This window comes from Haliotis asinina, chromosome 7, assembly GCF_037392515.1.
Source record: "Haliotis asinina isolate JCU_RB_2024 chromosome 7, JCU_Hal_asi_v2, whole genome shotgun sequence".
Taxonomy (NCBI): Eukaryota; Metazoa; Mollusca; class Gastropoda; order Lepetellida; family Haliotidae; genus Haliotis; species Haliotis asinina.
Window position 1 is genome coordinate 39,541,118 of NC_090286.1, and position 14,204 is coordinate 39,555,321.

At 40.9% G+C, this 14,204-nt stretch overlaps 2 protein-coding genes across 2 annotated transcripts; both read right to left on the bottom strand.

Annotated features, from left to right (window-relative positions):
- Positions 1-667: 667 nt before the first annotated feature.
- On the bottom strand, positions 668-3,300 carry LOC137290967 (uncharacterized). Its single transcript, XM_067822198.1, has 2 exons — positions 2,556-3,300; positions 668-1,228 (listed from the first exon to the last, which is right to left on the bottom strand). Exons 1-2 carry the CDS (start codon positions 3,298-3,300, stop codon positions 672-674), a joined length of 1,302 nt encoding a protein of 433 aa, XP_067678299.1. The 3' UTR covers positions 668-671.
- An 8,587-nt stretch (positions 3,301-11,887) lies between these two features.
- LOC137291992 (uncharacterized) lies at positions 11,888-13,664 on the bottom strand. The gene is made up of 2 exons (XM_067823544.1): positions 13,121-13,664; positions 11,888-12,444 (listed from the first exon to the last, which is right to left on the bottom strand). Exons 1-2 carry the CDS (start codon positions 13,620-13,622, stop codon positions 11,888-11,890), a joined length of 1,059 nt encoding a protein of 352 aa, XP_067679645.1. The 5' UTR covers positions 13,623-13,664.
- Positions 13,665-14,204: the final 540 nt, after the last annotated feature.

Below are 14,204 nucleotides of genomic sequence, written 5' to 3' on the forward strand. Positions count from 1 at the left end.
GTCTGAATTTGGAACTAATGCTCGTATGATGAACGAAAAACAGGGGTGAAAATGAAAATAACACCGTAAGAGGCTGAGGTGAACGTTCCACAGCTTATGCGGCGTAACTGAACATTCACTCACTTACTGAGTATGTAGGAGTAGATTATATTTTCTTTTGATGTCTGACGCTGCACTCAGCAATATTCCTGCTCCGTGGCGGAAGTCTGCAAATCGGACTTGACAATCCACTCACAAAAAACATGAACATTGATCCACGTAATTGGGATACTATGATATGAGTCAAACAAGTCAGCGACCCTGACCATCCGATCCCGTTAGTCGCTCTTACATGTTCTAGTAGACAACAGTCCTGGAAGAATCACACTGGAAAACGTGGGCCTCTCGTCACTGACCACGTACATACACATGAATAATACTGTCATTATTTACTCCACACGCTGACAACACTATCATACTCAGATGTGTTACTTTCTATGTGGGACAGTGGGGTAGCCCAGTGGTTAAAGCGTTCGCTCATCACGCCCATTCCCCACGCTGATGCAAAGTGTGAAGCGTCAGGAAATAGTGTTAAAAGTGGCGTATAACTACACTCATTCACTCTTTTTTCAGTGCAGTCAAACGTGAAGGCTATACGAAGGAAACAGCGCCCACGTTGAACCATTTCGTTTTCACCATATCCCTTTATCTGAAAGTTCTTGGATGTAGTTCAGTAAAATCTGCACCTTCATCTTATTTACACCCAGGCCATAGTGGGCACCATCAAAACTCATCACACCCTCTGTCAGATTGAACGTATCAAACACAGGAATGCCCCATGACGTCAGATAGTTGTTGATAATCGAGTTATACTTCAGAACGCTTTGGTAATTCTGTTGAGGTATCCTTGGAGTTTTTAGAATTCCCGGGGCATGGGGCCCCGCCCATAACACCCTCGGCCATGTTTGTTTGGATTTAACAAGAGTGTCCAACAAGGGATGTAAAAATGAAAACATAACGGGTCTTGGATTATAATTTTCATGAATCCCTATGCCAAGGATTAGAAGAGATTTACTGGTGTTTGCTAAGCTGTGGGCCAGTCTTGGTAAGGAGGATCCGTATGCTGATGATAATTGTTCGTTGAGGACGACGTTCACTGTTCCACCGCAGACTGAGACCCTTCTGTCCAGCCAGTTCCTGCAGACCTTTTCAGTAAACATGTACATTCCTCGACATTCCTTCTTCATCACTGGAACAAGAAAAGGTCACACAATGCATCACTAGTCGACATGAATTGCACCGATAAGCTACAAGAATCTGAGAATTTCAAATTATGCATATTAGCAACAAAATAAACATTTCAATAAGATCTTGATACATTTGGACTTCAGTGGCGCATGAACAGTTAATCTTTAAGCAAAATATATCCCCAGCTATTTTACGCAACATATGTTTATCAAGCATTTGTAAAGATTGAGACGTTTGTTGCAAGAATCTAAATTACTCCTGCCAAGCGGTGGTGTGAGTGAGAAGAATGATAGTCAATAGTCAGATATGAGGACGCCCGTGAGATCGTACTTGGAAATAAAGTAATGTAAAAGGTGAGTGGGTGAGTGTTGTTTTACGCCGCCCTTAGCAATATTTCAAGGCGGGGGACCAGAACTTGGTGTCGTACATTGCATGGCAGGTGGGTTGGGGGTAGGAATCGAACCCGGGTATTGGGCATGACGAGCAAACCACTCCATCACCCTGATGTAAAGCCTCTGCTGGACACAATTCGAACGACCGGGTAATGACAGAGATTAAGATCAGTTTTGGCAGATTACATTATTGTCTTTCGGTTAAACATTAGGTCTTGTGGTTAATTCCGTTAATACAATTACCATAAAACATATATCGCCTTAGTGTAAGTGAGTTTAGTCTTTTAACAATATACAAGCACTATCACGGCGTGAGACACCATCACACATTGTACTCATGTTGGGAGTCGAACCCGTCCCCTTGCAGTGACTAGCGGACGCATTTATCACGAGACTGTCCCACTGCCCCATATGGCCTTAGGAAGGCTGGCGTACGTCCCCTTTTCCCACTACCCTTTAGGTGAATTCTTGTTTAGTCTTCTAATAGAAGGTTACACTTTCACAGCAAAATACAGATTCTGGTACTTTCTGGGAGTCGAGTTCCGCCACACACACTCTCAGAGTGAGACACCTCAGCGTCAGCACAGTTAGTGGTCTAACCCACTCGTCTATCGCGTTTGATCCAGACAATCCGCTGCAATGGCAGGGTGGGTTACATCGCTGACTTGTGTGCTGATGAGTGTGAGCTGGCGATTTTATAAATACATATACAGTGGACGCTGTCTAATCCGGCAGTCACTGGGATGAAGAGATAATCCGTTTTAGTCAGTGTGCTGGATTGTAAAGCTGATGATAAATGTACAAGCCATGGAACTTGCTGGATGAGACTGATGCCGGCTTTGACAGCTTCCACTGCCGTGTGATCTGAAGGAGCAGCAGATTGCTCAACTTGTACCTATTACAAACATAGTGAATATTTTAAGTAGATAAACATACCCTCTGATGCTGTTTGAAGTGTTGCTCCGTGTTCATAATCATTTCTCAGCAACAATATGAGAGCCGTATAGATGTGCCGTATGAAAGAGTCGCCACTCATATAGAGTAAGCTCCCCTTGAGAAGGCGACACGCTTCTGTCTGTGTGTATTGTTTTGGCTGACAGTCTGGATTAGCAGGTGTCCATGTAGCATATTCTGCATGAATCTGTTGCCGCATGTCATAACAGTCATGGCAGCGACACTGCTCCTCTGTGGCCTTGATGCACATGCCATTGAAACAACATGGTTTATCTCCCCTTGGATTACACAGAGCACGGAACCAAAGTAAAGGATGGAGTTTATATGGCGCCATTGAATCGAAGGTCACGTTTCCACACCGTCCATCTTTGCGGTCAAGCGTCATCGGTATTCCGTGTCCACCACGAGCTTTTAAAAGGAACAGTTCCATTTCCGTTTCTTCTAGGTAGGTCAGATTCCTCCTTTTCCAGGTACCCATTAACATTGACGACAGGACATCGGAACATTTGCCTGCGCTAGGGTACATACTGTCTCTTAGGATAAAGGGAAGGTTAGAAAAGGATGATCCTTCAAGATCAGTGTACACATGAGAAGCATATATAGCACAAAGGGACAGGATGATGAGAAAGACGAGTATCCTCTTCTTCTTCCCCAAGGTATCTGAGCATCGTGCCATAGATGAAGTGTTGATGTTGTTGCTGACCCGATCTTGAGTGGTGGCAAGCATCATGTTTGATCTCTAAGCACTTCGACATGCCCCTGGAATCATTCTGAAAATGATAAGCATGCAAATAAATCCCCGTGAGGAGAATCAATGGCATTGCGGAAGTCGTGGCGTTGCCAAACGATGTCTTACATACACCTCTGAGAAAATCATTACATTTCCCGCTCAACAAAGCAAACATGCATTTATATTTTGTTAGCACGACCCTGCTGTTTATGTCCAGAAATCGAACAATATAATCGAAAGTATTTAAATTGTTTTCTTTCGTTCTTTTATATGTATTATTACAAGATATGAAAATACGTGCAACACTAAACTCACTCACTCAGAGTCACCATGTGAAGTAACATGACCAGAGTAATCGCCATAGTTTGAGTATGGTGGTGACTTTTATGAAATTTAATCTTCTCATTCTAATGGTTTTACAGGGTTTAATCAATGGGGTATCTATCTATTTGTCGTCAAATACACAGGAAAATCATTGAACAACACTTGTCATTTGTGATATAGAACAAATGCATGTTTGTAATAGCACAGTTGTGGCCATGCGACATCTTGGACGCGCTAGTATGTCCACCTGCATGACTGATGTCAAAGGGTCAAGTACAGACTGACACAAACAATAAGGCGAGTCAATAAGGGTCATAGAGAGTGAGTGAGTGAGTTACGTTTTACGCCGCTTTTACCAATACGTGAAACGGACTTCACACCTAGGTATTTCTTTACAACACAAGTATTATCAGTCGGATACGTCCCAGATTTCATCCACAAATGCTGCCGCGACTGGTTACTGGCTGACTTGTTTAACGGGCACCTGACCCCTGCGACCGGCCATGGCCGTCATATTTAAGCTGTTACTTAATTTGTGCTGACAGCAATATGATGAATAGACCATGTATTGTTCACCTCGTCCTTTGTTCTAAAGAGCAACGTGTCTTTTCGACTTTACTTTAATGGCAGACCGTGCCCATTGTACCTTGGACCTACCTGTGTGATTCCTTAGAGTTCAATTTTTGCTTGTAAATGTGTCTGTTAACGCACACACGTAAGAATATCTGTAAAAGAGTGCAGTCCTGATTATATATACTCAACAGCACTGCCGGCAAGATCAACCACATTAGAATGTACCACATTTTCTCTAATTGTGTAAAAATCTATCCAAGGAGAGTGAGTGTATTGTGTCTTACATCGCTTGAAGCAATGCTCGAGTCATACCCAGAAGTGGATTTCACCCTACAGAACACTCCTTCGCTCCCCACCCCTCCATCTCTACGGTTACAGTTGTTACAGAAGACGACATGCATGCTACATCAAATTACAAAAATAAAAATAATGACGTTTGATCTGGTTGAAAGGTCATCAACACAGACCAACGTCCACTCGTTACTTTTCCATACGAATACCTTAAGTCTGTTGGTGTAGTCCCCGATTCAGTCATCCATCATAACGTTTCCATGGTCCGCTCTCCTGTAACTGACAATGGTCCACTGGCCATGGAAATACTTCTGACTAACCTTCCTTCTCAGATTTTACACATTGCTTACCACACTTAACCTTGGCATCATATTACGCGAGGTAACTCCCGCCAAACTACGATCAATGCTCGGATAAAAGTTACATATGAACCTGGGACCCATGAAAGATTTATACGCTCCTCTCGTCCTCCTTCTACTACCTAAATTAATTTGATCAAATATTGATGAACCTATATTCCTTATCGTGTTCATAACATGCTGGTGCTAGTGGGTTGCTTCGGTCGTTGGCATCGGCTTTGGCGTTGTGTTTCTGTTGAGGCATTTCGACTGGAGTGAATGAATCGAGTTTTATGCCGCTTTCCCGTGGCAAAGTTTTATGCATTGCTGTTTTCCAGCAAAATCACGGCGGGGACACCAAGAAAGAAATTAACAAATTATTACAATATGGGGAATCAAACGAGGGCGTTCGGCTTGACGTGCGTACACGTTAACCCCTTGTCTACCTCGTCGTCCCTATTGCGGGTAGAAATTACAAGAACAAAACAAATGATTGCAGTTTGTATGTGGATTCTAGCTAGAATATTGATCGGGGAGGCCTTATTAATCATTCAATCAGTCAATCAATCAATTAATCAATCTATGTTAATTCTTAATCCGAAAGGAGACGTACTGGTGCGTTTATTTTAACATATTACAATTTTAATGACTTCAACCAAACAACCCTTCATTTCATATTTTTCCTTGGCCATTCAACCCTTTTTTCTTCGATGCTCTTGATTGACCATCCACTCCATTAAGTGTTAAACTGTCTGATCCCTACATGAGATCCGCTTAGTACAACGCAACAACAAACATTCATTGCCATTGACACCAAAGAAGTGTAAGTTAAATTCCCATTGAACTGAGTACTGATGTTTCATTGTTTAAAACGTGCTATTCCTTACATGGGTACAGTGTGTGAAGTTCATTTCTGGTCGTGATATTGCTGGGATATCGTATTGAGATTGTCCATTTTGCAAAATTTTACTTTAGATCAGTTACAGATCGTTTAATGCTGTTACACAAGAGGAATGGGGAAGGGAACCCTTATACAATGTTTAATTTGTCAAATGTATTAAATACTGACTAAGATTATTGCGCATGCATCAAAATAGATATCTATTATCTGTTGAACTGTCCCACATGGGTTTCGGTACGCCAGTGATTAGTTATTTTATTTTTTGGCTTTGGTACTACTTGGACTTCACAAGATGTGGGTGATACAAACATGTTTCTGTGTATGCTTACTGAAAAAATTATCAACGGTTCTATGCAAGAGTGGCATCTTTCTCTAGACGCTCCTTGCACAGGCCTCCACTGCGTGTCACAAAATCTCAGTCCGAATTATATAATTATTGAAATACTGCTATATAATGTCCAGGACTCGGTATTTGTCACCAGAAATGACCAATACTTTATATCACCACCAAGAGACAAGTAACCACAATGTATCTTATCTACATAAATTGATGCCGATTGCGATATTCCAATCATAAATGATTGATAAATGACGTTGGATATGAAAGCGTGAGTTTCAATAGGGATAAAAGTAACACAATCTCCTACTCAAATATATTGCAGCGAATATTTGATTGATCGTGTCTCAACAATAACTACAGCTATTTAAATACTAGTAAGTAAATATATCACACTTTCCTCATATCACGCAAACGGAAGAATAAACCAGAACAAACCTTACCCCACAAAATATGAACAGCTCATCCGCACTGCATCCTTCTTAGCTGTGACAATACACGTCCCTTCCGTGTATGGCTGAATATATCACAGAGAACATTTATCACAGTTGTCGGTATCAGCAACGAGTTATCAAACATAACACGCCCCTTCGACTGGACAGGGAAGGTCAAAGAGACATAAAGGGTGTATTTATACTTTGTTTTAATCTATGCCAGATGCCCCCTAGCCTTCCGGGTTCTTAGGAACATGCCCGTCAATTGAGTGGACACTGCCTTAGGCTATGTTACCGCCAGCTGGCAGAGAGCACTGTTAATCCTAATGTGTGAAGGCTCCTCATGCCGCCTCGATACCATGACTTGTCTAGACACTGCATGCTCTATTGCATAGAAATTAGTACCTGTCTGAATTACCAAAACATTTTACACGTAAATATTTATTGACTGTATTGTGTACGATCATCACTGATTAGATCAAACGTACGTAATTATTTTACGGGCCCTGTGCAAAGTTTACGTAACGCGTACGTATTGTTCGCGCAATGTATAATGCCGTAATGCCGACGAAACTACTTTAACTGGTAACTCAATCTCAGAAGGATTTTATATATTTTATAAAAGATTATCCCAATTCTAACATATGGTGCCGAGATATGGGGTTTTAAAAAGAGAGAAAGTATTGAACTTGTCCACAGAAAATTTTGCAAATTTTTACTTCAGATCAGTTACAGATCATTTGATGCTATTACTTATGAGGAATGTGGTAGGGCACCCTTATACAATGTTTGCTTTGACAAATGTATTAAATACTGGCTAAGATTATAATGAATGCATCAATTTTTATTATCTGTTGAATCCAGGAAACGTCCCACATAGGCTCGGCACGACATTGATTTGCTATTTTATTTTGGCTTTGGTACTGCTTGGACTTCACAAGATGTGGGTGATACAAACATGTTTCTATGTATGCTTACTGAAAGAATTATCAACTGTTCTATGCAAGAGAGGCATCGTTTCCTAGACGTTCCTTCACTTTCTCTCTATAAGTCCCATAAATCTATGTTGACCTGTGAAAAATATTTGTCATTGAACACAAGTGATAAACATGTGCGTCTGTTCACATTATTTAAATCAGGATGTAATGCACTGGGTATCAAATATATTACAAGAGGTAGTGCATCTTTCAATGATGATTTTGTGTTATGTAAACACTGTAAAGGTATTGAGGATAAAATATATAGTTGTAAACGCTATGAAGATATGCGTCGGCGTAACACCCCAAAGACGGTTCATGGATATTGTTATTTACTCCACAGCATATGTACATCATCAGACATTAACATCCTTTAGTCTAAGTTCAACACCCTTCTTCTTTTATATACAGGTCCCTGTATAATACCAGTGCTGCCAAATTCGTATTCACCAATCATGATATACTCTCTGATTTAATATACACATATAATAGCTAAAGATAACCCAACACGTCCCCTCGTCTTGGTCATCGGCCACTGTATGAAACAGACGTGAACCTCCACATGATGATGATTTCCTTGTTGTTGTTGTTGTTGATGATGATGATTATGGTGATGATGATTCTTGACAGATCAGCTGTCGATCGCTTTGCTTGACAGAGTAAGCAAACTTGATAACAGGAAACATCTATACAAACCTGAAAGTAAACTTAAATCCTAGAAAACTACATGTTGGCCACATTGTGGCCACAACAGATCGAACCTTGAAGGTCGTACATGCTGACCTATCGACATAACACACTTCTGATGGTAACGTACGTTAATCGTTTTCAGATGTATTGCTTCTATCGGGGGAAGGTACAGTTTTTACCAGTGCTGTGAGAAAATAAGTTATTAGGAGAGCCATGTTCACTTTACATCGTGCAGGAACCGCCCGACAATGTATATACCTATACAGACACGTTCCCCTTCGATATCAGGGGAGTCCTGTGAGTATTAAGTTTATGACGTCATATGAAAAGACATGCATGTTGTCGATTTTGGTTGGAAAATACAAGAACAACCTGTTTTCGAAACAGGATTTTGAGACTGGATAAACTTCATCCTATGTTCATTGTAATTTCAGGAAGACTTTATATTTGATATTTTTTCAACCAGTCAAATTTCGGAATGAAATTGGATGAACCTATTTTTAATTAATGACAAAACACGTTCACATCTGACTCTTCTTTTTAAACCAAACCAAACCGCTGTATGCAATTCGATTTATTCCTTGTGGGTTCTCTGTCACAAATGTTCCATATCAAGAAAACTGAAAATATCTACCCTTTGTTTCAGACGACTACAATAGATGTTTTTTTTCTTGTACCATATCCTGAACATTAATCGTCCGTGTTGCCTCGTATCAGCAACCGGAATATCTCCAACAAAGTGTACTCACGGTATATATAGAAAATACGCTACAGAAAATATTATTTGAATAAAAGATTCACTTTGGTTCATCACTTCTTGAACATCAGGATATTAGCATAATGAAGGACAGACCAAATTGAGGCACTAATGAACACGGATGTTGCAGACATAAATTTCTGTGTGATCAGTTCAGTGCAATACATCAGTGTCCTTCTCAACAACGCAAGGAACCCGTGAAGATGTGGGTTCGAACTGGTCTTGAGAACCCATTATTGAGGTTAAAAGCGACTAACGGGATGAGGTGGTCAGACTCATTGACTTGGTTCACATATATGTTAGCGTATTCCAGTTGCGCAGACCGATGCTTATGCTGTTGGTCACTGGATTGTCTGGTCCAGATTCGATTATTTACAGACTGACGTCATGTGGCTGGAATGTTGCATTAAACGGCCTAGCCAAACCAAATAAAGACTGCGGGGGTGCTTTATCCCCGTTTGTATTATTTATTAGAGTTTTATATAGTCACATTTCAGATAAATGAAGTGACTGTCGAATGTATTAATTATTCATTATTCACAAAAACCCAAGTCTCAACCAAGTCTCCCAAGAAGGTCAATACCACAAAACCTAAGGTATGTATACTCGCAGTCAAAAGTTGTTGAACACAATCATCGTTAAATATATATTTACTGCCGCGAATGAACTGTGATTGCATGGAAGGACAAATGCTTCAAGGTATGGTAACGATCGACAGCTCCTACAGCGCACCTGCTTATGAAAATAATCCACAACAGAAGAATGAGGTTCACAAGCATTTCTTTATGGCCCACCTTGTGTATTGATCTATGCTTTGCACCTTCGAAGTTGTCTCATTGAGGCCACCAAACATCGACGAAGGTCCCTCACGGAAGTATTTGGCAGTTCCTGCAGCGTCGTTGAAGGATTCGGATGACGCTGTAAACGTCGCTGCAGTTCATGCCAGATGTGTTCAATGTGTTAACAGACACACATTCTCCTGATTGAGATATTGCTGTGCAAATCGAACAACGTGTGATCTGACGTGGTCGTGTGATCTTGGGAAACGTCACTCCAAGGTGGCTTCTTATGCAAAAACCATTAAGCGGCTGTTTGCAAAATCACGTCTCGGTACCCATCACAATCATTTAGGTCGATGATGCAGCTGTTATCCAACCCCTCACAGTCCCCACCTCAGAATAAATCCCTTCCAGAACATATAGCCCGCTATATAACGTTCACCTATGCGCCTAGAGTTGTGTGTCCTGTCGTGTGTGAAGGTTCATGGGTCGAATCCGTATTGACGTTGGGTAGTTTCTGGTGGACAGGCACTACGGGGACGGTCTGTAACGTGACTAGTTTGTGTTTCAGTGGACGCTGAAACACCGAGTAACTACAACCTGTCACTTTACCCGTGGGGTGTTATGTCGAACCTGAACGCTGCATTGAAGTGTCTCATCACTGAATTCAGTGGGAATGATAAACTTCCTGATCATTTTACATGTAAGTGAGCATTACTCTCGAATAAGTATTGCAAAATCTGTGTACTATTAGCAATAATTGTTTGCTTGCGTTTCTTCGACCATTTTAACACATTTTATTTTAAAAACAAACATTGACATGTTACCAACGAAAACAGTCCATGTAACAATACCCTTTCCCTATGAGTATGTATGAGAATGAGCGTCACGTCGTTCACTTCAATACAGCGATTCACGTGTACCTATGTTCGTTTAGGAGGACGAGTGAGTGAGTGGGTTTAGTTTTACGCCACACTCAGCAATGTCCTAGTTCTATGATGGCAGTCTGTAAATAACCGAGTCTAGACCAGACAATGCAGTGATCAACAGCGTGAGCATCTATCTGCGCTATTTGGAACCTATGACATGTGTCAACCAAGTCAGCGAGCCTGACCACCCGATCCCGTTAGTCGCCTCTTACGACAAACATAGTCGCTTTTTATGGCAAGCATGGGTTGTTGAAGGCCTATTCTACCCCGGACCTTCACGGGACGTTTAATACCTGTCTTCCAAATCATTTATTGAGCAGTACACTCAGGTTCAGAATGAATTGTTAAATATTGTACAACTTATACTTGTAGTCCTGACAATAACTTAAATGTTCACCAGAGAAATGCGAAAAATTGCCCATTTAGCATACATGGCAGACACGTAGACAGCAGTTTATGTGGTCATTGCAACAACCATCGTGAAACAACTGATCATCTGTTTTGGTATTATGAATTCCAACTGGCCTGATATACTTCCTGGCTCTCTGCTTCCTAATATTTGATCAATACATCATTTAATAATTGTATGCTAACAATTTCTTTTAAAAAACAAATGATAAAAAACAAGAAATTTTCAATAGACCAGGAAGAACGCACAAGCTTGTATTGCTTTACAAAATCACAGCAATAATGTACGGCTAGTCACCCGTGACAATCACAGCAGATCTTCACTCATGTCTGTGTTCCCTTGTAAGGGTCCACTGTAGCCCTTATTCAAAAGCAAAAGGCATCAGAAACGGATATATCAGTAAAAGAAAGTCAGGGATTCGCAAAAGTTTAAGGACAGTAAGAACATCTTCATTACTAAGTAACAGCCAATCCGACAAGGTAACATTCTAGAGAATGAGTTAGTGAGTTTAGTTTTATGCTGCACTCAGCAATATTACAGCCACATGGCAGCGGTCTGTAAATAATCAATCCCGTAGTCATAAGCATGAGCATCCTCCTACGAAATTTGGATACGATAACATGTGTCAACCAAGGCATATACCTATACATGCAATGGAATAATGCAAAATACAAAACTGACACAAATGCTATCAAATACAAAACAAAAACAATAACTAGAAGCCTTTCAGAAAAAGCACTAAACCTTGTCTTTATCGATGCAATGAAATGCTCTATTACACAATCTCAAATGGTATCACAGGAATGGGTCACTGAAGAAAAAACGTTGGTACCATCATTTTATGTTTACCAAGTTCCTTTATCTGAAAGTTCTTGGATGTAGTTCAGTAAAATCTGCACCTTCATCCTATTTATACCCACACCGTAGTGGGCACCATCAAAGCTCATCACACCCTCTGTCAGATTGAACGTATCAAACACAGGAACACCCCATGACGTCAGATAATTGTTGATAATCGAGTTATACTTCAGAACGCTTTGGTAATTCTGTTGCGGTAACATTGGACTTTTCAGAATTCCCGGAGCATGTGGTCCTGCCCATAATACCCTTGGCCATGTTTGCTTGGATTTAACAAGAGTGTCCAACAAGGGATGGAAATATGAAAACATTATGGGTCTTGGATTATAATTTTCATGAATCCCTATGCCAAGGATTAGAAGAGATTTACTGGTGTTTGCTAAGCTGTGGGCCAGTCTTGGTAAGGAGGATCCGTATGCTGATGATATTTGTTCGTTGAGGACGACGTTCACAGTTCCACCGCAGACTGAGACCCTTCTGTCTAGCCAGATTCTGCAGACCTTTTCAGTAAACATGTACATTCCTCGGCATTCCTTCTTCATCACTGGAACAAGAAAAGTCACATCATTGACATAAAGTGAAGATGGTTATTTTCTACGTTTAGCAACATTCCAGTAATATCACAGCGGGAGACATCAGAAATCGAATCTGGATCGTCGGCGTAACGAGAGGAGTCTTTAACCTCTAGGCTACCCACCGCCCATAAGCGAAGGAAGACATGTTAGCAAAGAGTCATATATCAAGAAGAATCAATTCATATTGATCAGAAAATAGGAAATGAAAGGCTTCTTCTTCTTAATTACACAGCGTCAGTAACAACTAGGGAACACAACTCTTAGAGAGCCGCATCTTACTTATGGACGTAAAAAATTGTAAAATCATCGTTCCGTACATATAATCAGGTTCTGACAAAGGTTATGTTTAGTTTGTAGTTTTGTTTTGATAGATCTCATCCCGCAAATTTGAAAGCACATCTTTATGTTTCAGCCTACTGATAATATGTTAATATGAGTCGTCACGGATGTATACAGATCTGTTTCTGGGAGACGTTTTCTGGAATAACAATATTCCAGCAACATCACGACGGGGGACACCAGAAATGGGCTTCACACTTTGTACCCATGTGGGGAATCGAACCTGGGTCTTCAGCGTAACGAGCGGACGGTTTAACCACTAGACTGACCCACCGCTACAGTGAGGCAGTGATTAGATGTACATACCCTCTGATGCTGTTTGCAGTATTGCTCCGTGTTCATAATCATTTCTCAGCAACAATATGAGAGCCGTATAGATGTGACGTATGAAAGAGTCGCCACTCATATAGAGTAAGCTCCCCTTGAGAAGGCGACACGCTTCTGTCTGCGTGTATTGTTTTGGCTGACAGTCTGGATTAGTAGGTGTCCATGTAGCATATTCTGCATGAATCTGTTGCCGCATGTCATAACAGTCATGGCAGCGACACTGCTCCTCGGTGGCCATGACGCACATGCCATTGAAACAGCATGGTTTATCTCCCCTTGGATTACACAGAGCACGGAACCACAGTTTAGGATGAAATACGTATGCCATCATTGAATCGAAGGTCACGTTTCCACACCGTCCATCCTTGCGGTCAAGCGTCATCGGTATTCTGTGTCCACCACGAGCTTTTAAAAGGAACAGTTCCATTTCGGTTTCTTCTAGGTAGGTCAGATTCCTCCTTTTCCAGGTACCCATTAACATTGACGACAGGACATCGGAGCATTTCCTTCTGCTTCTGTGGTAGAAACTATCTCCTAGTGCTAGGGGAAGGTTTGAAATTGATGGCCAGACTGTGTAAATATGTGTAACATATATACCACAAAGAGCCAGGACGATGAGAGAAAATAAAATCCTCTTCTTTCTCTCCAAGGAAATAAAACAACGTTTTGCCATAGTTGGAGCAGTGCTTTTGTCGTCATCATTCTCCTAGGCCCCGAACATTGTATGTGGGAGCTATGTTCCAAGGCTTGCTTCCAGAATCATTCTGAAAATATATGTCATGTAAATATATTACAGTGTTACTAACTGATAGCAGTTGCGCCATCAAACATAGTTAGCAAAAGAAAGATGTCGAGTAAGTACATTTCTCTACACGGATCTAATCTTGATCGTGACCAGCGAACGCTTTCACCACTGCGCGTTCTGTTTTTTTTATTTTTTGTTTTGAGAAGTGTGGTGTGACAATGTGCCTGTAAACATAAGTACATCTTATTATGCAACTCCTCTTCCCCATCTTATTTTTTCAATGCTTTGTCGCATCTAAGCATTGTAATTCAGTTATCA

What these genes read in the sequence shown, in the direction of transcription:
- LOC137290967 (XM_067822198.1), bottom strand. Translation starts at nt 3,300, where the DNA reads ATGCTTGCCACCACTCAAGATCGGGTCAGCAACAACATCAACACTTCA. An exon ending in ACTTCAAACAGCATCAGAGG is followed by an intron (nt 1,229 to 2,555) that starts GTATGTTTATCT and finishes TTCTTGTTCCAG; the next exon opens with TGATGAAGAAGGAATGTCGA.
- LOC137291992 (XM_067823544.1), bottom strand. Translation starts at nt 13,622, where the DNA reads ATGTTAATGGGTACCTGGAAAAGGAGGAATCTGACCTACCTAGAAGAA. An exon ending in ACTGCAAACAGCATCAGAGG is followed by an intron (nt 12,445 to 13,120) that starts GTATGTACATCT and finishes TTCTTGTTCCAG; the next exon opens with TGATGAAGAAGGAATGCCGA.